A 23,997-nucleotide genomic window follows, 5' to 3' on the forward strand; every position below is an offset into this window, starting at 1 on the left:
TAAAAGAAAATGTTTCTCACCCGCATGAGATCGTCGTTTCCGGCGCAGAAGTCGAAGACGACGCGCTAGCGTCATCGTCGTCCAAGTCATCCTTCATCTTTTCTATTTTTCCTGAAATGTAACAAAGACAACGGTATTATTATCCCACGATTCGTATACGTTCTGTGATTTCTTTTCTTTTTCTCTTTGTAAACATTTTGCTGTACACGCGTAAAATGACAAAAAAAAAAAGAAAAAAAAAGATGACTATAGATCTCTTTATACGACCCACTCCACGTTCGATAAGATTTAAGAAATGTTTGCATCGAGATTCGCAATGCATCGGTCGCGTTGAAAGTTATTCGTCGAGTCTCGAAGTGATTGGAGAGGTTCGGCATCGCCGAGAAATGATTTCCATACATATATTCTTCTCTGCTGATCAATTCTATGAATATTTTATGTAAAGATATTTCGTCTTTTTGTTAGTATCGACGCGCGCACGTATAGCGACGGGCGAATAATCGAATTCACGCGGAACGTGCATCTTCGGCATAAAAAAAAAAAAAAAAAAAAAAAAAAAAATCCAGCCAAGATACGCTTGAGTGGCTCGAGAATCGAGCGAATTTATTATATTATATATAAAATTCAGAAAGGTCAGGTGTAGAGAATTACTCCTCGATCGACTGTAATCAATATCCATAATTTTGGCCAGCCCAGAATTAGATAATTTCGTAGTCGACCTCTGACCACGAACGGTGGCACCATACTCGATCCACCGGAAACGTGTTTTCGTTACGCATAACGCAGTCGCCGGGTACCGATGGAGTTGCATCGAAACCGAACAATGTTCATCGATGCGTCGCGATCGGAATAATCCGAGCTGTAATCACGGATGAAACGCGTCGGCCGATTGCTTATTCTCTCGAATAACAACAGCGATTCGAAACAATCAGCCGACGCGACGTTGCGCAGGATCAGGGGTGCTTTTGTTCGCAATCGCGGTATTTCGTTACACGGGTGAACTGCTGGATTAGCACGTAGCCGCGCGCTACCCCGTACGTGTGTGGACACGATTTTTCGTTTCGTGTCCACGTTATCCGATCGCTTTCCTGCCCTAACGCGCGCCATTGTAATCCCCGCTTCCGAGTGACGATGTTTACACTGGATTCGAACGACAGACTCATCCCCTTGACGGTTTCAAGCGGGAATTTCCGCTACGAATTCGCTCTGCGATTACGCTCCGCGAAATCGCTACTAAAAAATCTTGCATCTGTTAATGGTATCGTCATTCTGTAAAAAATTAATGAAAATCCCTATTAATTGGGTAATTTTCGTAGACCGCGGGGCGTCTCGAAACGCGGTGCCATGTTCCGGTGAACGCGCTAAACCTGCCTTGCGCCGGCCCTGAGAAAGTGGTCCTCCAAGTGGAGTCAAACAAAAGTTCCAATCAACTCCGTATGGATTTGCGACGAATTCGAGCCTCGAACAACATTTGCATTCGTTAAAGATAACGGGGGCGCGATATCGTTGGGAAGATAAAGAAAACGTACTCGAACCGTACAGAAAGAACGACAAAACGGTTTCGTGGCGGTTCGCGGACAGATATCCGATAAAGTATTCCGATACCCCGGTATCGAAGAGGTGACATCGACTGCGAGGTCCGATCTTATTGAACGGAACAACAAGGGTTCTCGATATCGGGGGCCACTCGACGCGCAACCATACGGACCTCTGCGTGTGTACGTTCGCATAGGTGGACACGACTGTATCTAGAAGCTGGCGTCAGGTAGGTCTGTGTTGATACACAGGGTCGTCGACATCGCTCTACTATCGTTCGGTAAGCGCTGCGTGTGCGCTATACGACGGAGCTGATAAGCCGCTGAGAGGTAACCTACGTGCGATGCACTCGGTTCCAGCGGTTTCCAGCACAGATGAACACTTGCGCGATCACCGAGTCTCTATTTCGAACCAATGACAAAGATGGCCGTTGTTGCCGGCCGGCTAAACTCTTTTCTTTGGGGTTCGTCGATTGATCGATAACGTTTAGCGAGCATGGAGACGTGGAAATGAATTGAAAGACCGCCCATTCTATCGTTTAAAGAGACGATGGTTTCTGCTGGTAGCTCCAGCCGAGAAATAGATCGAACGACCCTCTTAACGAACGTTGTCGATATCCAAGGCTCTATCGTACCTAGAAAAGACGCAGCAGTGTTCAACGACGAGTACAGTAAAGATCGGGCAAGTGCAAGACAGGAGTGACCGAATAAATGCAAGATGGCTACCCTCACCACACGGGAGGGGTTTCTACCTTGACGCTCGGTGTAATGTGATCCTAACCGATTGATACGTTTCTACCGACTGATTTTTTTTTTTTCACTTGCCCGATTGTCTCGCACTTGTCCAGTCTTTACCGCGCCAGTGACGATGCGAGACGCGTTACGCTCGAAAGCGGGACTCGGTTTTAGAAATACGAGGCACAGGCGACGACGGAGTATCGAGCGGCTGAAAGAAACAAAGAAAATGCGAAACACGGTCGGTGCACGCCGTCGTCGTCGGTAATATCCAGCCGTCTAGACACTAGACACTCTTTGTTCGTTCAGGGGCTGATTTTCGGGGGTTGTTCCTGGTCGAGCGTAGGGTAAACCGTGCCCACCCGGTAGCCGCCGATGGAGGAATGCACGAGGCCTACGGGTAAAGGGAGAGCCACGGTTAGACGCGGATAAACCGCCCCCTAAAGGTGTGCGTGCATGTGTTACGGCTGGCTCGTGACGATCGACGCGTTCGTGATCAACGACGACGAAATCGTTGGGCCGCGTTGATGCACGCGCGACCGCCCGCCGTTTCTCGGTTTCTTCTTTTCTCTGCCGTTAACGACACCGGACCAATTCACTTTACTCTCTCGTCTTTGTCCGCCACTACCCGTCGCACCCTGACGATTATTATCTTTTTTATATATAAATTTCATTTCGCTACGGTACTTAATCTTACGTACAGTCAGCGTAACAAGTATTCGTACAGCATCCAATTCAAAATAAAATTAATAAGAAACGAAACGATTTCACGTGGAATCGTCGAGATACGGTGGATCAACGATCGGGTTTAACGATACCGGCCATTCTTTTCGCTGGTTAAATCTCCAAAGCGCGACTCCTGAATCTCTTATTTTGCTCGCAAGCGCACCTGCCGCAGGTGCGGCCACGGGCCAATGAAATATCGTTGCAGGACGATCACCAAAAAGTTGGCTCGATCGTTCCGCGTTCGGTTATAATTAAACGATCGTGTCGACCAACGACATTTTTCCGATACCGATACTCGGAATAGTATCATAGTCCATCGTGTGAAAAAAAAAGAAATATATTTTATATACATGTCGAGTCGAATAACCTCCTCCTTTTTCGAAGTCGGTTAAAAATGGGAAATAACGCCCTTGTTTTTCAAGGAGGACTTCGATTGGAAATAAAGAACTAGACAGATAATGGCCGAGGGTTTTTCGCCTACTGGCGTCGAACTCTCTTTACGACATCTCCTAACCAGTGGCGACATTCCTTCGCGGAAATGTAATCGCGAAAGTTCCGCGGGGACTTTATAGATATCGCGGAGATTTCATATATACATACGTACATCTATATAGACGCGGTAACATGGTATCTATGCTCGTCCGGAGAAAGAAGATCGCACGGAGAAGAAGGCAGGACAGAGGCGAGTTCCTTTGCCCCTAAAGTACGGGGCAGGACGTGCACGTGGCATCGCCGTGGAACACTATACCCAGCGATATGCCATTTGCAGAAGGACAGTCTTTTCTCTATGTTAATGTCTCTCGTTCGCGCACGAAAACAATGGCGCACGAATTCGATCGAATCGGTTGCGACATCAGATTCGAGAGCTCTGTTTTATTTGATTTTAAATTTTATTTAAAAATGAATCGAACGATCGCGTATCCACGTTGGAGTTCAATGCCATCCGAAGATAATGGCGGCCTATCGGTCGTGCAAGCATCGACGTGCGTCCACAAAGGGTGCTTCGGTGAGCACCGGTTCTCAGGGCGCAATCACGTGCTCGTGTTTGCCGACGTCCATTTGGAAGCCACGACTAAGAGAAGTATACTTTTGGGAAGCGTTCAGGCTTGGTGCGTATTTGAAACTGAACGATAACAATTTGTTTACGTCGCGACACGAACGAGTTCTGGTCACTTTGCTTCGTTCGCCGTTACCAGCGTCGTAATCGCAAACAAGAAAAGTAACGAGCACGAAATGTTCCCGATAGAGTTATAAAAACAAATCTAAATTTAAGAAGACGGATGATGCCACTTCTCAGGAATTAAGCGGGTGTTAGCACTCGATCTAAACACGAAACTGCGTTAGTTTCTCTAGCATCGACAGAGAGAATTTGAAAAACCGAAGCCCCTGGCAGCGCGTGTTCCTCGAAGTCGAAGCTCTTCGATTAACGTATTTCATCGATTTATTGATCGATCGATGACACTTCTCCGCGGAACTGTCGAAGAAACGTTGATAATTAGGCTTATATTTGTGCTCGTCGTTAATAACGTCCGAGCATGAAATTCATGGAGACCAATCGTTTACTGTACCTTGGAAGACCTTCTTAACAACAACGAAACGATCTAAGAATCATTACGATACAGAATGTTGTCTTTTAAAGTGGCTAAAAACGGTGGATTCAAGAGGCATGGGTATCATCTTGCAACGCTCAACTGAACGAACTCGCCTAGTTAAAAATAGAGGATCGTTTCTAAAGAAGCACACGCTGAAAATCGTCGTTACTCCGCGATTTCTGATACGTTCCGTCCAACAATCGGTGGCCAAGTTGCTCCAATTTGCACAGATAACATCTAACGAGGCGCGTACTATTGACCTTGGCCGCCGATAAATACGAAATACTGCGACACGTAGCAAATAGCTAATTATCGTACGATTGCGTATGCATTTGCAATTTAAAGCCTGGCAGGTTCGATCGAACGCCGGTCAAACGTTTCGCGCCGATAGACAAATTCTTTATGTATACGAGCAATTTACGATTCACGATACTCAACCGAGGTACGCGTTCGAATTAGAATAAACGGTTGCTTAACAAAGAAACTACACCTGGAACAGCTTTTTCTTTCGCGCCGACTCGTGTAAGCGCGACGAACTTTTTTGAGCATTACGTAAATGGATCTTTATCTCGGTAATCGTTGTAAACGGAGTGTGGAGGTACGATCGTTATTGGAAAATTTAAATACAGGAAAGGATGATTGATGAAACAAATTTCAAATTATAAAATTCGAATCTTCGTAGTGTCCTTCGATCCCCGAGTTCGAAGCAGAGTTGTTAACTCGAGAAGCATAGGTTCCAGCTTTCGAAAAATAAAAATACGAATTTTTTTTTTTTTTTTGTCAAGAGATAACAACTAGGAGATATAGTAAGTCGTAATTTCTCGCTCCGTGCCGGGGAATATTCGTTCGCATTTTCCTTTCCTTTGTGCGTCGAATGCAACAGCAACTTGTTTACAACGCGAGATAAGATAGGAAATTCTACGTGAACTCGCGAAACTAGTAGAAGCGTTCTAGAAAAATAAGTATCATTTAAAACGAAATATGAACTTCTACCGGCGATCTTATTGCTCGTCTACCATTCCCTCCACTTGTTGACACCACGCAACGATCGAGGCTTTCGTGCAATAATCGAGATTACGCTAATCACACTTCGATTGTACGAACTACATTATACGTATATCGAAAACTCAAAAATACGAATTTTAAACAATCCGAATCCTTAGTAACTCGGTTATTTAACCCGCGATATTTTGTCGACAAAGTGATTCCTCTAATTGACGTATCCGACAGTTATCGAAGATATATGTAAATTTTACGCGCGGACTGTAATTACTGACACGTGTAATAAACTCGGATGAATCGCTTAACGAGATGCAGTTTATATGCTACATTTTTACACCGATATCTAATCAACAGTGCACGCACAGCATCGTTTTACAACTTCCTAACGCTATTCTGGGTCTAGGTTGGATCTGGGTCACTTGTACGTGCATTGATGTCAAATTTTCCGTTTAACGACGTTGATTAATTCAGAGTTACGACCGTTAACGCCAACTTACGCAGATTTCTTATCGGATTTCTGCTACATTATTAACGCTTTAACGCCTTAAGGGTTAGCGCCAGTCTAGAAGCACTCGGACGTTTAAGAACGGATGGCTCTCGCGCGTCCCCTGATTTTCTAGCTCCTCTAAAATAATACTAATCGATCAATTAACCTTGACATTTGTAATGTAAAATGGTACAGTCGGAATCGAGTTGTAGCGCGTCATATTTTCGAGTCGAGTGCAACAAAATTCACATTTATACAATTAGTTTCGGTTTATCTGACAGCAACCGGCGCGATGTAAACGATGCCTTTCAAATTTCGATAACAAAAGTAACGTAACGGTATTGCAAACGCGATAAGTACTCATGCAAAGCTCGATATTACTGTCTCGATCGTAGCAAGGAACGATATCTACTTTATTTATTTCTCGGTCACCGCGTTATCATTATCATTATATACTCTGAACTGTGTACTCATCGATTAAGTGTCGTTTTATTTTAGGTATAATAAACAACATTAATCATTCGCTTTCCATTATCTTCCCCAAATTTCTAAAGATAATAAAAATAGGTCCTCGGGCTCTCGTGTTCTCCCATTCTTATTTCCTTTCTTCAAAAACTTCGTCCTTGATGTTCATATTTAATCGGCAATTTCTTTATTACTTCTTTATTGCCTTTTATTTATTTTACTCCTCGCAAACAAATATCGCGTCGCCAACTTCTACCAAATCGGCATCGTGCAACAACGATGCCTGATGAGCAATAAGAAAAAAAAAAAAAAAAAAAAATGTTTTTAACGTGTACGATGTGTCTTTACAACGTGCAACGTTTCCGCTGCATTCGGTGCCAAGAATAAATGTCACCCGGTCAAGCATGTGCACGGACATCACTCGCATGACCTAGTTTCATCCGCGATCATCGTTCTGTACTAATTAAGCAGGTACCTCCTCTTTATTAGCGGATGCTGCGACTTCGCTGTGATATCTGATCTCGTTTATTAAGATAATAAACTCCTCCCAACCCAAGAATAAGGGGTCAAACACGAATGGTAGGATGCTACGATGGTCTTGTAGGAAAAATGGTATAGGAACGCCTTAAAAAATGAACTATACTATCATCTAGTGCAGGGCTTCTTGAACTTTTTTTCATTCACGACCCCATTTATGATTGCGACTTTTTTTCGCGGTACAAAAAATGTAAAATAAAGACACGTAAATATTTTGTGATAATTTAGTGATTAGGTAACCACCCTATTGTTACACATTCGTCGACTCCCCCGATAATTATCGAAGAATCTCGAAGCGATGAAGATTAACCTCGTGCACTTTGAGCTCGTTCTCTTGCACTCTACCCCTTTTTTTTTTTACCTTACATATTAAGATCTCGGAGCGGCGAGAGAGCGGTTTTTTTTTTCTTTTTGTTTTTTCCTTTCGTCGTTCATTTCTTTCCGTTCCATCCTTTTTTTCGCCGGTTATGGCATCATGCTTCTCCTCCTTAGTTGCAATTTTTAATTTTGTTCATTTAATGCCTCCAACTTTTTTTCCAGTGATAAATACGCATAGTTCGAAAACGTGTTATTTAATCATGCTCGTAATGTTAAACTGGTTTTAATGCGTTACGAGCGTGTATCGGCGTATCTCTAAAGTGAGTCATACGCGGATCTGAAATTTCATAAATTTTTTTGATAATCAATGTTTCGAATGAAATATTTTCTTTCGCGTCCCTTTCGAACCGCTCGACATCGGCTAGAATTTAGGTATATTTTATACAAAGCCATTCGTCCCTGAAGAGGTTGAAATAACACGAGAAGAATATATTCCTCCTTTCTATTAATAATCCGATGATCGGCGTATTAATAGAAAGAGATTCGCATTATTCAAGTTTTCCCCGCGTTAAAAGTTCCGGAGGCCTAAAAAGTTTCTCCGCGCGCCCCCTGCCACGAAGAAGGCCGAACGAAGATTGTCAACCGTTGGTATCTCATAGCGATGCATTCGAGAATCCCATAACCCGTGGCGCTCGAGTCCCCGTCCATCCGCATCGAATGGGGGTTCCCAGCGAGATTCCAAGATTCCTCCTATAAATACTGCGGAACAGGCGCACGGTATCTGGGTCAGGATGAACGGAACGTGTTTACGCGCGTTCCGCTACGCTCTGTCCGATTGCTGTTGCTAAATATACTGTTTCGATAATAGCCCCCGTTCCCATCGACGGTACAACGTTTAATTCTGTTTAAGCCGCTGTTTTCTTTCCGCGTTGCGAACGCCCATGGAAACCCCCGCGAAATACCGTGAGCCGTTAAAAACGGCCACCATGCTTACCGATCCGATTAAGCGCTACTCGCACAGTAACCTCGTGTCAATATCGTTACGAATGCACTGTGCTTGGCCGATTGAATGGTAACAGTGACTCTCACGATCCGCGTTCCTCGAAGGAAGTCGAGCGAGAGCTGACTCTGAATTCGTATAACCAGGGTCAGAACAAATGAACTAACCGTAAATGAATAGCATGACAACACGTTTCACGGTATCTATCGACACTCTCGTTACGAGGCTTGATTCACAATCGCCTGTTTTATATGGAATCGTTGTTTATATATTTTAGGGATTGTATGTTCTACTGCTACCGGTCGGTAAAGTGAGTTGTTTTCAAATTACGATTATATACGATGTATGGATACGATCGTATCGACGTTACACTGTTCTCCAGGCAGTGCCGGATTTACCGTAGGGCTAAGGGGGCGTATACAGGGTGTCCCAAAAATGTATTATTCCAAAAAATTACTGTCAAGCGTAAGCGAAGCAGTTTTACAAGTTTACTTTTAAAAGTCTTTCTCCACGTAGACGGCGAAGTTCGATAAGTTTTTTTTCGGGTACAAGGTCGACTCGTTTCGGTCACGAGTATCTTTTGACGAAGTTTAAATATAAGTCGAAGCATTGACCACGCTTAGCTAATACCGATAAATTTACCAACCGTCGCTAGGAAGTTCAACGACCTATCCCGTGCCTGTGGAAACACTTTTCGATATGCTTACAATTATGCCAATGAATTCCGTGAGAACGCCTGCTCGAAAACTTTAATTACCCGAGGAGCGACAAATCGTGAGCCCCTGTGTTATACAGGGTGTCCCAAAAATGTATATTTTTATAAGATTTCTCATTTTGAAAGGCTCTTCATTTTCAATATAAAAGCGAACGTACACATACGCGTCTGAATCCCTCGAGAGGTTAAGGCTGTCACGGAAAATGATAAATCATGAACATCTCGAATGGTGACCTCTATCGTCGAAGCGTACATGGGCAATGGAACGAGTATAGTCAATTAACAGCGCTGTTTTATCGACCGAGTAAACCTAAGGGCAATGACCTCAATGTTGAGGAGCGCTTGACCTATATATCATTAATGTATCCAGCATGCCTACACGTGTATAGCTTGCGTTCTATTACTCCCATCTACGATCGCGAGCAGTAGCCCGTTCTCTATCTTCTAGCGTACCTTTCGATTCTCTTGTATTTCGTTCCAAAACTAATAGAAAATTACGTCCCACCCAGTAAATAGAGAAAAACATTGACGTTTCGATGAACCCTGTATAAGATAGAATGCGAAGGTCATGCCTCGTATCACGTACGCGTAGTACTTGGTCGGTATCATATTTTATTTATTTAGATCGCGAAGGCGATATTAATATACATGACGCGTAGTACGCGAACGTCGTTAATTGAACACTTAGCGATTCGAGAATCGAACGAAACGGAGCTTCTCGGCATTAACAAAGACGAACATTCACGGCCATTGCCAGAGAAAAGTCGCTTTAAATAGCCGACCGACGTTTCAAGTTAGGTCAATAGCGTAAAGTCGATCGCATTGTTTACACGGACGGATTATTGACCAGAACAAATACGAAGTTCGTGGAACGCGTTATCTGGTTATCCGAATGCCTCGCGAAATGAAAGTTATTTCAAACGATTTCGTCGACCTACCTCAATTCGAAATTGTAAACAGTTACGCGTAAATGCGCAGGTAGAACGGGCCCGGAGGAAAAAAGAAGGAATGCTGCTTTGTTCTATTTTAGTACGGGAAAGGGGAAGGTCAAAACAGGGCAACATCCTACGAGTCAATGTCCTGTTGATGACAACAGGGAACACACCCGATCGAGGTCGTAAACCGTTCGCGATATTGGACGACAATAACGCGAGTGTCGCTTGATAACACGATTTACAAATGATAGAACGGTCCTGGAAAGATCCGATTCGTAAATAATGGGTGATAGGGCGCGACGGGAACGTTTCATCGCGTTTAATACGTGCTTTTACGAGTTACGTACCTGCCACCTCGAGGGCACTGCCAATTTACGTGTCCCGTGCGACGATAATCCAACGCCAAAGAATCCGATTCAGCCACGACGGGCTGTTATTTTCGTCACAAAACACTGCACATGTTATCACACGACATCGCACACTCTCATTACAATGTTGACTCTACCGTATGATCGAACGTTCGTCGCAAACAAACGTGGTATACGGCGGTTTCACCTTCGTACTCGGCGGAATGCCGCCATATTTCCTGTTGTCCCAACTGTACAGGCACTGTAACACTGTACATCCATAGGCTATGCAACCCTACATGGTGCGTACACTCGATATACGTTTCCGAAATTCCTGCTACGCCCATGTTCTGTTTAGAAAAGTAATACCGCAAAATGGAATTGTGAAACTCTTGTCAGGTGTATGTACCAATCATTTTTATATGTTAATAAATTAAAAAAAGTAAGAGAGACAATGGAAAAACAGCGGAGAATCAATGTAAAGCGCGGCAATATTTGAAACGGATTATTATAAGAAGGAATTTTGTACAAAGTAGTTTGTTAGAACGCGCAAATAAATTCTAAACAACAAGAACTGATAGGAATGGTAGTAAAACTATGTACATATGTAAAGAATAACAGAATTATTAATAACTCAAGTGTCAGCGTATAAATAGGAGACAGTGAAGCCATCTATCGTCGTGAATAGAAATAATTCCGTTACAATCAAATTTTCCTTATAATTAACTTAAAATAAAATTAAATAATAAATGTATGAAATAATAAAAAGGTTAGAGGATGTGTAATGATGTCAAATTTATCAATTTTAACAATATTTTATTAATACCGATTTTGGTACAAGTTTAAGATGCCGTCACCGATACATTTAACAAAATTATTTTCTATTTTTCATAAATACGCAATTAATACGATACAATATATTACTTTCTGTGCCAAATTTATCATTTTTATGAATAATTATTTAATTCTGTAATAATTATCGACTCTTTAATTAGTACGCTATCTAGTGACAATAATGAAAACTATTTTCACTACAAACTTGGGCCTTTTTCCACGGATGACCCCACTAGTACAGCTCACTGAGCGGCTTAATGAGCGGTGACTTTTCTGGATGAAAGCTATATGTAGTACTTTCTAGGTATCTTCATACCTGTTTCGTTTGATGTGCTTATGTTATTTGGTTACAGTAATTAACGACTTGAAGAGGTTATTTAAAAACCAAGTTAAACTTCATTACCAAGAATGAAAAAATAAAATGTATTCGAATAGCATTAAACGTAGTCAAATCTGACAAATGCAATTCTATCGATAATTCGATAACACGTATTCACAAATGTGTTAAAAAGGGGACACTTGTCAAGCGAATTAAACAATGATTGCGTCAACGAAAGATTCGTGAGAAAAAGAATGAAGTATCTTCCATCGCCAGGAAGATAATTTATGAATTAGGAATATTCGATTAAATATATGTCGCCTTAATAATTATACTTCAGACACACGTGTGCATAACATGGCTCAAATACAAACTTCGGGTGCTGATGGGCTGCCAAAACATTTTGTTGCTGCCATGCGTACGCTGTTCGATATAATGGATGATCAAAATACAGGATTTGTCAAGTTTTCGGATATCGAGGGTAGATGGCAAGATGATGGAACTCAAGGTCTTCCAAAAGGTGTTTTAGAAAGTCTGAAAAAAGTTACACCATCAAATGGTTTGCTATCTTTTGAAAGGTTCTGCACAGGGCTCAAGATTTGCTTGTTACAAATCCAAACAGAATCTGATCCCAAAAAACATGATGGTCAACCGAACAGACCACCATCCGCGCCAATCCTTATTCCAGATAGTCAAAGTAAAACAACATGGATATCTCCGAATACAGCAACTATAAGGCCGAATAATGCTATGTCTCAGCAACGTACTTTAAGTATGCCACAGTTATTAGCAGGTCGAAAAGATGGTGGCAGTCAATTAGAATCTATGGACAACAGAATTGGTGCTGAATCAAAGTTGAATAAAGTGTATGGACCTCCGAAACCTCCAAGAACAGGTGCTGCATTAGAAGCTAGGACTATTAATTTAGACAGAAATTTTGACAAATCTGAAATTCGAACTGTGTTACAAAATTGGCAAATGGGTTTATTAATGAACGATGATAAAACTGTAGACAAACGACAGTTACCAGCAGTAAACTATAGAACAGATACTAGAACATTATTGAGACCAACTCGAGTATTGGGAGATGGTAAAGCAGTGGATTTACAAAATAATCAAGTTGGCCTTCAATCTAAAAAAACATTAAATCGACGTAGAGAACCTAGACGTCATACGTTGCAGAATGGTATTGATTACAATATGGTAAAGATGTTCTCCTCTAGGATTCCCAACTAATGATCGGTGATTGGTTTTGGGTATGCATGATATTTAGTGACTATTAACATAGAAGATAATTATGCAATATCCATTAACCCTTTGACTGCTGTACCGATAAACTAGCATTAGTATTGATATTCAAACAAATGAGCAGCAGTAAAAGTAAGTTCATTAGCGAGCAGCAACTTGCCAAATGCATATGTATGCAGTCAAAGGATTAAATACTGCCTAACTTGTAATATAACAGAACTTTATATGACATTCTTATAGATTACATAGTTGGGAAGCCTGTGTTTAAGCCTTTGCTAAAAGAAGCTATTTAGTATTGTTTTCATTTTTAGATGAAGAGAATGAAACAAATTGAGCAAGAGAAAGATGTATTGCTTCAAGGTCTAACTGCAGTTGATAAAGCTAGGGAATGGTATTTGAAACAAATTTCTGCCACTCAAGAAAAAATTAAACATCTTGGGCGTATGGGGTCTCACGTGGTATTGATTTTTTCATTCGTATTTTTTCGATATTGCGTTAAATATATTGTACTAACAATATATTTCTTTTCTCTAGGAGCAGTGGACAGAAGCGCAGCAAGAACGTTTGGAACTACAACGTGCTCGAGTACTAGAAGTTAATAGACATTTAGCTGCATTAATAAGCAGCTGGGAACGCGGTGGATTGCCTCTTCATATGAATCTTGCCTTTCTTAGTACACCGACGTCTACGCAGCTTCAACAGGATATGCTGTCTAGGCTAAAGCAACAAAATCATAGATTAACAGAAGTAAGATAACATAAAAAAAAAGCAACGTGTACACATATGTACGGAAAATGGAGTGAATTTATCTATAATAATTGTGAAACAGGAAGTTAGTAAAAAGAGCCAACGGATAGCGATTCTCGAACAAGAGAAGGACAACTTGGTACGAGAATTATATAATAGACAAAGCGGTATGGTCCAGTCTCGAAGAGCAACAATGATTCACGAACAACATGACCAAACATTCATGTAAGGTACTAACGATAATTACGCTAGTAACTTTATATTTTATACACGATTATATTTTACATAAATATTACTTTTTAGAATATAAATAAATCGATCAGTCATCGTAAAAAGGATTTGTGATCGAAGACACATGCATTATATTCGAACTTCAGGTTAAGTTTGTAAAGTATTTGTTAAATATTCGCAATATTGATACTCGAATTTAGTTATATAACGTAAACAAAGTGCCTTAAAAATTGTCATAATCCGTCCAAAAATCTGAACGTCTAAAGATTATTATGTTTCCTTCAATAAATTATTATTATAAGTAATATACCGCCTTGACCCAATTTTTGATTCCGCAACGATACGATAATTACACATTTAAATCCGGTCACCAGTATCTCGGAAACAATTTTTATGAGACAATTGCACAAATAGTGCACGCGCCGCGATGTGCGCTACATCTACTTCCGGGATGGCGACCGTAGTTGCAAATGTTATTGAACTTTAATATGTGATAATATGGATACTTAATATTCAACGTACCTATTTACGTCAAATTGACAGAAAAAGTTTCAAACGCACACTTAACTCATCGCTATTAACAAAACTAAGATAATACGGACGCAAGTCACACTGTATCTCTAAAACTATAAGGACCTTTTACCAACCATGGGATCTATTCAGAGAAAATCTACAGCTTAAAAATAGATATTAGTGTTTTGGTGTTATTAAAGAAACCCAGAAATATTGAAAGTTTCAAAAGAAATGATTACGTATAAAGTATACAAGTATACTGAGAATAAAGTACAATATAAAATCATAAATTAAAGTATTGATGCTCCATTTACGACGACGAATTTTGTTATTACTCGAAATATCCTTTCGATAATAATAATTTACATTGGTATTTGATCATGTACACGAATAGAAGAAAATAGAGGAAAACGACGATCCTACGGGATCTCTTAAAAATGTTAACGCTGTGTAGTTGATGTCCATGACCGATTAACGCCCCACGCATAATTTCTTGGACTGTGGTGACATCCTAGCTAAGCTCGTTAGCCTGTATTTAGTGAACAGTCGTCGAGGGGCAGTCGACTTGGTCGCCTCTAGTTGCCCAGAGCGTACGGTTCAGTTCTTCAGTTTGGTCAGCGCGGTCAGCGAGTATCGTTGCTCGTCGACAGGGAGGAGCACGAATTTTTTCCTCGCGATAGTGCGTCTGTGAGACAAACCCCCTTTTGACGACCAACCTTTGACCCCGTCAAGTTCGAGCAAAAGCCTATCTGTAGGCGTCGCTGGTCGATTGTCTTCTTTGAGCTCCTCTGCGATTAGGAGGATTATCGTTATCAGAACTTCTCGTCCGGATCTTGTGTGAGGTTTCCTTAGGCCCATCATGCTACCGAGATTGGTATTACCAATAATTCTACCACTCGTAATTATAGGTATGAACTCGCGGTCAAATATCTTTAACTCCATCATTCTTCGAGTTTTATTGTCCTCTCTTTTTTTTTTAAATTTAAATAGTACAAAGTTTCTTAAAAAAAAATTACTTATTCGATATCTGCTGCTGCTTATGGTTACTAACAATTTACGTTGCGATTTATTTAAAAATGAAAACGTTAACATTGATAATAAATTAATATATCGAGCATTTTTGCTGTCGCGTGGTCAATCACGCGAGATCTATCGGTTCTTCGTTTCACTTAAAATTATAAAGGAAATGAATTAAGCGGTGAAAAGATTAAGTTAGAAATACGTAAATTAACGAATATGGAAAGCTTTAAATTAACATCGCGAGAGTAGATAATTTTTTAAACGTTAAGCGACTATTAATCATTGCTCGATAGGCGATAGATAATTTCCGTTACGTTGTTTGGCATATATAAATCTTCCCTCGGAAGAAACGTATCGGTTCATTCACCGAGTAGTGAGATAAAGTGGCACGATAATGAAGTGCACTTTCGATGAATGTACGTTTTAACGAAGTGCCCGACGTTCCCGTTCCATCTCCCATAATATCGTTTGTAACTAACGATTCAACGGTATGTGGTTATGAAGGGAAGAGGCTAAAAAGTTTAAATAGCAGCGCGTGCGAAACAGTCTATAAATATGGCGGTAATAAACATTTCACGACCAAAAATCAATTAACCCACGCAAGCCACGGTTTATCTCGTTAAAAATTTATCAATTTAGAGAAGTGGGATGCGCAGTGGACACATCCGGTACAAATAGTTCCTCCGTCAGCGTGTTTCCTCGTAGCGTTATCTCTTCAGGGTAAATAAACTGCAGATAGCTTCACCGCGCATGGAACGCTCGGTTGCAGACGTTGCAGAAAATTTTCGAACGCAATTCTTTCTCGGAATTTTTCATGTTTTTAGGTTCACAATAACAATACCGAAATACATTGCTTACGAATGCCTCGATGATCGATTGCTGTATTATATCGATGTATTAAAATATATTATTACTTTATTTTAGCGATAAGTACGTTGTCACAGGCCTGCGATTTGGATCAGATGCAATATGGATGTCGTATTTATAATGCGCAATGCAGATGCGGTTATGGCTGTTCCTCCGAGTATAGATATAATAATAACGAGGACTGCAAAGAAGCCCTAAGAGGTAATTACTTACACATGTTGCATAATCAAACTCTTAAATTGTATACACGCCACGTATTAGAAGAGTATTTTATTTCCATAGTTATAACGTTCTTGTTTCTTTATATAGGTAAACGTAGCGACATATGCTATAGATTGAAGCCTTGCTTGAACGGAGGATCTTGCTTGCAAATATCCTCGGAACCTGGATTTAAATGTCGCTGCGAGGGAACTGGTTATTATGGACCACATTGCGATAAACGTTAGTAACCATTGTCGTTAATGAAAGATACTTATATTTACGACTTTGCAGGCTCATAGTTGGTTACATTCAATATCAAGAATATGGTACCTACAATTAGAGTTAAATGAAAAAATAAAATTTAACGTGTATAGTACGTAGAAAGCACTCGTTGAACATTTTTTTTTTGTAATGAAATGATTACGTTTTTCAGTTTGCCCAGGATTAAGTCAGCTGCGCCTCCGAGGATCGTTCCCCTATGAATGCGTTGTAATCTAATTTACAAGTTTATTTTTTTACTATCATCTATGCAAAATCAAATACACTCAGCATGTTAAATACAAAAAAATAAACACGTTTTGCGAGAATTTTCACATCTTTGTACATACATAATAAGTATATTGTATATATCGTAAAATTCCCATTGATCGCTATTTGTAACTCTTCTCGTCTGTTGCAAATTTTTGACACAGACGTATGACAAATGCTAGAAATAATATTTATAAACAAAACATAATTGTTTTTAAAAAATTCCGAGATTCATAGGAAAAAGATACATTTGATATTTTTACTGTTTATTCATCAATAATTTTACAATATGTATGCACATGATGTGTTGGATCCATGAGTTGTCAGACAAACGCATAGTTTGTATCGTGCTTGTGTTACGCACTTTGTTATTATTTACTCCTTTCACCTATTCCTACATAATGACACGTGTGTACCTCGTTTGCTGTTTCTGATGACAAAACTTATAAAATGCAATTCTTTTACTCTTCGGATAAGTACTTTTTTGTAATTTTTTTGTTTGTTTTGTATTATATATCGACTGAATCCGTAATACTAGTTTGATTTTACAACACGAGACTGCATCAGGAACTTAACGACATGTATATATATTTATATATTATATATTATCTAGGACAAACAATTGGCCAGTTGTTAACTTTTTTTTTACAAATTCATAGACATTTTTTGTTCAACAGAGTGACACGTTACAATAATTCATGTAATAAAACGCATGTCCGCTCTTTCTACTATAAAATTATTTAAATTCACAAATTTCATTGAGTGATGCGGATGTATCTTTTCTTTCCTTTTTAATTATACGGCCAATCAATATTTTTATATATATATATATATATGCTGCGTTTCGCATGTGACTTCATTCTTGTCTATTGTACATTTAAATTCATCGTGGTGTACATAATAGGTAAAACAAATACTCTAAAGAAAATAATATAAATAAAGATTGTATCAACATGTACGTATATTTTTATAAAGACAGAGACGGGACATTATCTTTGAACATTACAAACAGGCAGGATGTCAATGGGTCAATATTAAATCATTTTCCAATCTATAAATCGTATTTATAACGAACTAAATTGTAAAATTCTAAACCTTCATTGTAAAAGTATAGTATTTAAAAGTTTCAATATTTCACAATAATTAAAAGGTTTCTCGTACGTTGGTTTGCAAAAGAAACGAGGTTTCCAGCATATTTTTTTTTTACACAAAGTCATTACTTTAGACAAGCTGCCTTCTTAATTAATTTTATATTCCATAAGATGATAAAATGACTCGTTGTTTGCTTTATATTCTTCTTTTTCTCAACAAGATTATAATCCAATTGATTGATTATTATCAATATTATTATTGTTGTCACATTAGTCTCAATTTGGCAAATGTTTTACGATCATGCTTATAATAATAATAATCTCGGTACCGAAGTGTATGGACTAAAAACAAGTAATGTAGATTACAATTTGGATAAGCAGTAACCGTTTCGATACGACATTACTCTTGGATGGCACCAGGGGTATGCTGGGATCTTTCCTGACTAAATCCGCGCGTGCCGTCTGGCCCTTTTGGTTGTCTAACTACTGTTAATTTAGGACCTGTATCTTCCACAGATGTAGTACGCAACCGACTGATTAAGCGCTCGGGTCGTTGTTGAACTGCATCGCTATATAACAAATAAGATACGATAACATTAATCGATTAATCGATCGAAGTGTAGTTGCTGGAAAAATATTGTATAATTAACATAAACATTTACCTGAGTCTTGTTACATTGCATGCAGATGATTTACCAGTACGTTGATTCGTGATCAAAACGAATTCAACTTGATCTCCTGGTTGAAGTATTGCATGATCTCGAACTTCGCTCATGTGGAAGAATAATTTCTTACCCTCGTCAACTTCATAAGCAAGGAAACCAAAAAGGCCTTTAACGGCATCCACTGTTGCTCTTCTCTTTTTTCTAACCGCTACAATATTACAAGCATGGCCTGCTGAATCCACCTGTAATTGTACAGGATCGCCAGCCTGTAACAACTCGCGTTTATTGACGAGGCCCATAATTCTGAACTCGTATTCCGGAGTTTCTTCATCTTCGGTAGTAGCATTTATCTTAATCAAACCAGCATACTCTGCCTGGTCAGGATTTGCACTTCTTAAGGGTCTTATGACTGTTCCATCAAGCACTTCGCTAACTGGTGTTGGCCTAGGAATGCTTCCACGAGGTACCAATTTAACGTAATCCGCGGCTACGCAACCACCATTACCTCTACCATTTCCAGAACTGATCGTACACTCAATATCAGCTCCTACTTCCAAAGCACTAACGTCTCCTTCAAAATTGCTGAACAATAAATGTACGTGTTACGAATTTATAGTAAACGAAAACTCATTTTTCAGAAACATTTCAGTCTTTTACCTGAAGTGAAAAAATATTTCTTTATCGTGATTTACAGTCTCAATAAAACCAAATGCATCTTTGAGAGCAGCAATGAAGCCTTGGCAAACTTGACCATTCAATTTTTTGTTTCCATTCTGAGTTTTTTCACCAGAAGAATTCACTAGAGATATGTCGACAGCAACAAGTTCTTTATTTCGTTTTACTTGACAGATACTAAATTGAACCTACAAAGATTCTCAATTTAAATGGAAATGTACTGAAAAAAAGACTCGGCGTTACAAAGAAATGTTAATATACCAGGTCACCTAATCTTGGAACATTTTTGGGATCGCAATCTTTACTAAAGTAAATGACGCTTTTTTGTTGATTCTCTTGCATGTATCCAATGAGACCAGGTTCGATACCATTCAAACCCTGAATTATAGTACCCAATAAATCTTTTTCTATAATTGTTTCGAATTGAACTGTACCGGCTGGCAAGTGTTTCAACCTAATTGCACTTTGTCGATTATTTGAAAATGACGAGGAAGGATCCTGTTACAAGAATATTTAATTACGATACACTTGAAAAATTCAAATACAGTTTCGAACAGTATCATTCTTACTTGAATTACGGTGAATTCAACTTCATCCCCGACACTAATTTCTCTGTCAACATCGAGAACCTCGTTGAAATGAAAGAAAAGACGCGCGTCACGATCAACGCAACGAATAAAACCAAATCCATCTTTGAGTGCAGCAATAATGCCTTGTTCTCGTCTTTCACCAGACACAGTAAAAGATTCAGGTAACAATAAAATTTCAGTAGCTCTCTTGAGCTGATCTCTAGTATCTGTAGCAATACGAAATTGGACCCAATCCCCGTGCCTACGACAATTATTAATTTATAATTATTCCTGTGTAAAATAAAAAACAAAGAAAAATGGTTCATATACCAAGTACACAACTGATTAAGTAGCATTGGAAATAATTAAAATGACAAAGTTATCTTGTTCATTCGAAACGCGTATACCTGAGAGTAAAATCTCCCTTTTGATCTTTGTCGCCAAAAGGAATTTCTACTTCAGAATGATCTGTATCTCTGTAACGAATTCTTCCAGGTAATGGGTCATTTTGATGACGAGCTGAAATTCCTCTTTCCAGAGGCTTTAATACTTGTCCTTTTACTACTTCGTTGCTGACTTCTTCAAAAACGATTGAACCAGGCGGTAACTTAGTAATGTTACAAGCTACCTCTTTTCCCTAAAAAAATATTAACAGTAATTAGATTTGTACACAGAACATACAAAAGTTTTTTTTTTCATGTGAATAAATATATATCTTTACATTTCGGGTTTGTATTATAAATTCAACATCATCTCCTAGTCTAAGTTCCTCTTTCATAGATTTAGCTTCGCTAAAGTGGAAGAAAATCTCTTTAACTACGTCAGCACGTTCAATGAAACCGAAATTTTCTTTCATTGAGCATACCACTCCACGATAGCGAACCGGATGCGCTGGATTTTCTAATCTTACATGACACGCACCCAAATTTCCGCTGCAATTAAATCGAATTCGACGCGTTAACTACGTGTAATTGGATCTTGATATTTACAGTAAAAAAAAAATCAAATTGCATACCGTTGATTGGTAGCAATTTGAAATGATACTCTATCGCCAGTACGCAAAGTGACATTTCCTTCAACATCATCTTTTGTATATGGCAGAAAAAAACATTCTCCCCGATTCTCGTAACTGATGCGTCCTTGCGAGTCACCGCTTGCATGTAACTCTGTTGTTACATTTCCAGTAACTCGTTCATCGCTTAGCACCTAAAGTATAAGATTCATGGACTTTGTACTTATTTCGAAACATTATTCCCGAAACATAAAAAGGAATATGAATTATATTAACCCCTTCCGGAGAAATCTTGCTAACTGTACTAGCAATAGGTTTCCCTGTTCGCCGATCATAAGTCATTTCAAATTCAACTGGATCTCCAATTTTTAAGTGTTCTATGTTACCACTAAATTGGCTGAAATGAAAGAACAACCTTGCTTGTCTTTCGCAGCATTGTATAAATCCATATGAGTGCTAAACAAAAATTTCGATAAATTATAATTATAAAATGTAAAGAGAAAAATATAAGATTTACAATGGCAATAGAATTCTTACTAATAATTTTTCAATTATTCCAGTTTCTCGAGTTCCTTGGTTTGAAGACTGATCCTGATAAGTGGAGTTATTCGTTGCTGGTTCCTCTGTGTAGCCAGCATTTCCTTCCGTTCCCGTAATCGTTCCGAAGGGAAATCTGGTGACTTCGTTACGTGATGTTTGGGTATTGGTATAGCCTGCGTAGTGTATACTGTTTTTTCCATTTCTAGAAGGTGAATCCGTCATATAATGATCACCACTGTAGTTGGTACCATTTCGGTAGATATTAGTTGCCGATTTATGCGATCCCGTTATAGCTTTGGGACTCGGTATAGCCATAGACTTATAATCAAGTATTGCAGGGTCAGAGTTCATGATTGGCGGCTGGAACGTTTTCCACTGAGGATTGTTGGACATTGTTTCGAATTTGCACAATTTTAAATGTAATCTTTATGTATAAGTTTTCCTTTTGTCTTGAAACAATTACTTAATTTCTTTTATGTTCACTTCCGTTTCACCACAATATATATATACTTATATTTAGAAATTTTTAGTCTTTTCAATTATTTAAGTGTTAACATAGATATCACAGAACGGTTCTTGGTACTTTATATCTTTGTTCACTATTATAATGTTACAAGAACTTAATACGGAGGAAGAGAGGCTCTTTAAAATGCTGCGCAAATGCAGACTCCTTTGCGACCAAGAAGTGGAAGGAAGGTTTCGAACGTATTCTAACGTTTGACATAAATTATTTATCGGCGAGTACCTGGGCAACTCTGTGCGAAATTGGCACTCTTTAGATACAAATACACGTGTTTTATTAATCGAGAGTAGCACAATCTCAGCCGCAATCACTATCACGGTCACTTTATGGCTCACCTAACTCTTTCTCGCAAAGCTTGTGTACACAATATACAAATGAACAATATAGTTAATGTTGATTTACGAATTAATACAAGTACAAAATTCTTAGCACATCGTAGACCATTGATACTTTCCACATATGTATGCACAAGTGTTATAACAACCGTTTGATATTTACTCAATTTAGCATACACTAGAATAACCGTGTTTCTTTTTAAACAACAGTCATCCTTTATAAAAGGAGTAAATCAAAAAACATAGGAGATTTAAAGGATAAATGTTGACTTGAAAATCCTCAGATGTCTTCAATGCGTGCTGAGTGTGATTGTGTTGTTCCGATATTTCTATATTAGTGTTTCTTTCTTCAGCATTTAATTGTGAAATTTACAGTGAGCCTTGGTTTCAAAAATGTCCTAAACTAACAATTACACAAGCTGAAATAAACAAAAATTGTTTTCAATTAATACAACTAAATATTAACATGTATACAAGTAAAACAATTACGAGCTTTTTAACAAACTGTTCTAAAAAGGTAACACACTTCATAAATAAATGCTTCTTTTTCATTGCTAAAAGCATCAGTAATAATTTAACAAACTACATTTACAATAATGATATGTTCGATAAAGAATTGATTCGATTACATAGATAGTCAATCGAATGTAAGTAAATGATTTCCGAAAAGAGATGAGTCATTTGAAAAATATGTATTCTATTATAGTGCTAACCTCTATAAAATTTTGTAAGATACGAGTTGATATAATTTTATATATGATTCGTGAATTTCATATTGTATTATTCGTTTTAATTAAGCGAAGCAAACAAATAAATTCTTACAACAAGTTTTATCGCTATGCACAGGTTATTACATATTTTGTACTCCAAATTGGTAGCAATGTTTAAATGTATAAGTCACTCCACAATATATTTATTACGTTCTATTTGTGGTTACATATAAGATAAACAAGATATTTACAAAAATTTACTACCACTTTCACATTGACTTTTTATACTCCAATTGGTATTGTTTTCTAAATGTTTTTTTCTTTACTTATTTCTCCAGATTTCACTCGCATCCCAGAACGAAAGTACCGATGTGAAATAACCAATCAAGATATTAGTATCGTCAATTTACCGCTTAAAACGTATTCCTCGAACTTTGCTATAACTGTGATACAATACTTGAGGACACCCACATGAAAATGTTTGAAATATATGTAATAGTGTAGGCATTCTAAGTTCATTCGTAAATAACTAAACCGTTATCGTTCAACGGAATTTCTTATTGCTAATAACGTGCACAAAGCAACGATGTTTATTTTCATGGGACGAGTTCAAAACAAAAATTCGAAATATTCTATCTGCTCGCCAGTTATGAGATTCTAATTTTTTTATGAGGTCGCTCGTTTCTTTGGATATCGTACAAATTTAACGAGCCTCGGAATGCTTATAAAATATCGATAAGATTGTGGGAAAACGAATAGTTCTGCTGATTGTAGACGTTTCGTTAGAAAGCTCGTAATCGAACGGCTTTAGAAAGTTTTACAAAACTCACCACGACACAGCACAGCACTGACGACATGCCGCCATGTTGAATGTCAACATTCAGCATTACATACAAAACGGGAGCAACCACGGAGTGACTACAGTTAACAATCTCTGTTCATAGCCTGCTGGTAATATTCCAACGGAAATAATTA

General features: G+C 38.6%; 4 protein-coding genes across 7 annotated transcripts in view; 2 read left to right on the plus strand and 2 right to left on the minus strand.

Moving 5' to 3' along the window:
* Positions 1-11,066, minus strand: part of LOC128872461 (neuronal PAS domain-containing protein 2-like) — a 51,551-nt gene extending 40,485 nt beyond the window's left edge. Inside the window, exons 1-2 of one of the 2 annotated variants that reach the window (XM_054115165.1) lie at positions 10,395-11,066; positions 21-111 (exon numbers count right to left, since the gene is read on the minus strand). In XM_054115165.1, coding sequence (XP_053971140.1) covers positions 21-97 — 77 coding nt within the window. In that variant the 5' untranslated portion in view covers positions 98-111; positions 10,395-11,066. Of the gene's footprint in view, positions 1-20; positions 1,411-10,394 lie in introns of those variants that run through there. The other variant, XM_054115166.1, reaches the window with a different exon arrangement.
* A 466-nt stretch (positions 11,067-11,532) lies between these two features.
* Positions 11,533-14,426, plus strand: LOC128872463 (suppressor APC domain-containing protein 2). Of its 2 annotated transcripts, none has more exons than XM_054115173.1 (5): positions 11,533-12,750; positions 13,107-13,253; positions 13,330-13,542; positions 13,625-13,772; positions 13,846-14,426. In XM_054115173.1, the coding sequence occupies exons 1-4, from the start codon at positions 11,905-11,907 to the stop codon at positions 13,769-13,771; spliced, it is 1,353 nt and encodes a 450-aa protein (XP_053971148.1). In that variant the 5' UTR covers positions 11,533-11,904; the 3' UTR covers position 13,772; positions 13,846-14,426. The 2 variants fall into 2 exon arrangements, with proteins under 2 accessions (XP_053971148.1, XP_053971147.1); XM_054115172.1 differs by having other exon boundaries at positions 13,625-13,767; positions 13,846-14,425.
* A 249-nt stretch (positions 14,427-14,675) lies between these two features.
* LOC128872465 (platelet endothelial aggregation receptor 1-like) lies at positions 14,676-17,539 on the plus strand. Of its 2 annotated transcripts, XM_054115176.1 has the most exons (5): positions 15,268-15,867; positions 15,946-16,026; positions 16,231-16,374; positions 16,483-16,614; positions 16,808-17,539. In XM_054115176.1, the coding sequence occupies exons 1-5, from the start codon at positions 15,717-15,719 to the stop codon at positions 16,870-16,872; spliced, it is 573 nt and encodes a 190-aa protein (XP_053971151.1). In that variant the 5' UTR covers positions 15,268-15,716; the 3' UTR covers positions 16,873-17,539. The 2 variants fall into 2 exon arrangements, with proteins under 2 accessions (XP_053971152.1, XP_053971151.1); XM_054115177.1 differs by lacking the exons at positions 15,268-15,867; positions 15,946-16,026 and adding an exon at positions 14,676-15,194.
* LOC128872460 (cold shock domain-containing protein E1) lies at positions 16,868-23,992 on the minus strand. Its single transcript, XM_054115162.1, has 11 exons — positions 23,853-23,992; positions 21,452-22,731; positions 21,191-21,370; positions 20,918-21,108; positions 20,624-20,834; positions 20,310-20,539; positions 19,903-20,164; positions 19,595-19,831; positions 19,316-19,521; positions 18,656-19,240; positions 16,868-18,562 (listed from the first exon to the last, which is right to left on the minus strand). Exons 2-11 carry the CDS (start codon positions 21,845-21,847, stop codon positions 18,394-18,396), a joined length of 2,667 nt encoding a protein of 888 aa, XP_053971137.1. The 5' UTR covers positions 21,848-22,731; positions 23,853-23,992; the 3' UTR covers positions 16,868-18,393.
* Positions 23,993-23,997: the final 5 nt, after the last annotated feature.

This window comes from Hylaeus volcanicus, chromosome 2 (assembly GCF_026283585.1).
Source record: "Hylaeus volcanicus isolate JK05 chromosome 2, UHH_iyHylVolc1.0_haploid, whole genome shotgun sequence".
NCBI classification, from domain to species: Eukaryota; Metazoa; Arthropoda; class Insecta; order Hymenoptera; family Colletidae; genus Hylaeus; species Hylaeus volcanicus.

Excerpts from the sequence above, each read along its gene's own strand:
- LOC128872465 (XM_054115176.1), top strand. The coding sequence starts at position 15,717 with ATGAATGTACGTTTTAACGAAGTGCCCGACGTTCCCGTTCCATCTCCC. Across the intron at positions 16,027-16,230 it reads CGTAGCGTTATCTCTTCAGG|CGATAAGTACGTTGTCACAG; the intron begins GTAAATAAACTG and ends ACTTTATTTTAG. Across the intron at positions 16,615-16,807 it reads TGGACCACATTGCGATAAAC|TTTGCCCAGGATTAAGTCAG; the intron begins GTTAGTAACCAT and ends TACGTTTTTCAG.
- LOC128872460 (XM_054115162.1), bottom strand. The coding sequence starts at position 21,847 with ATGTCCAACAATCCTCAGTGGAAAACGTTCCAGCCGCCAATCATGAAC. Across the intron at positions 21,109-21,190 it reads GCAAGATTTCTCCGGAAGGG|GTGCTAAGCGATGAACGAGT; the intron begins GTTAATATAATT and ends CTTATACTTTAG. Across the intron at positions 20,540-20,623 it reads TTATAATACAAACCCGAAAT|GGAAAAGAGGTAGCTTGTAA; the intron begins GTAAAGATATAT and ends ATATTTTTTTAG.
- LOC128872463 (XM_054115172.1), top strand. The coding sequence starts at position 11,905 with ATGGCTCAAATACAAACTTCGGGTGCTGATGGGCTGCCAAAACATTTT. Across the intron at positions 12,751-13,106 it reads ATGGTATTGATTACAATATG|ATGAAGAGAATGAAACAAAT; the intron begins GTAAAGATGTTC and ends TTTCATTTTTAG. Across the intron at positions 13,543-13,624 it reads AAAATCATAGATTAACAGAA|GAAGTTAGTAAAAAGAGCCA; the intron begins GTAAGATAACAT and ends ATTGTGAAACAG.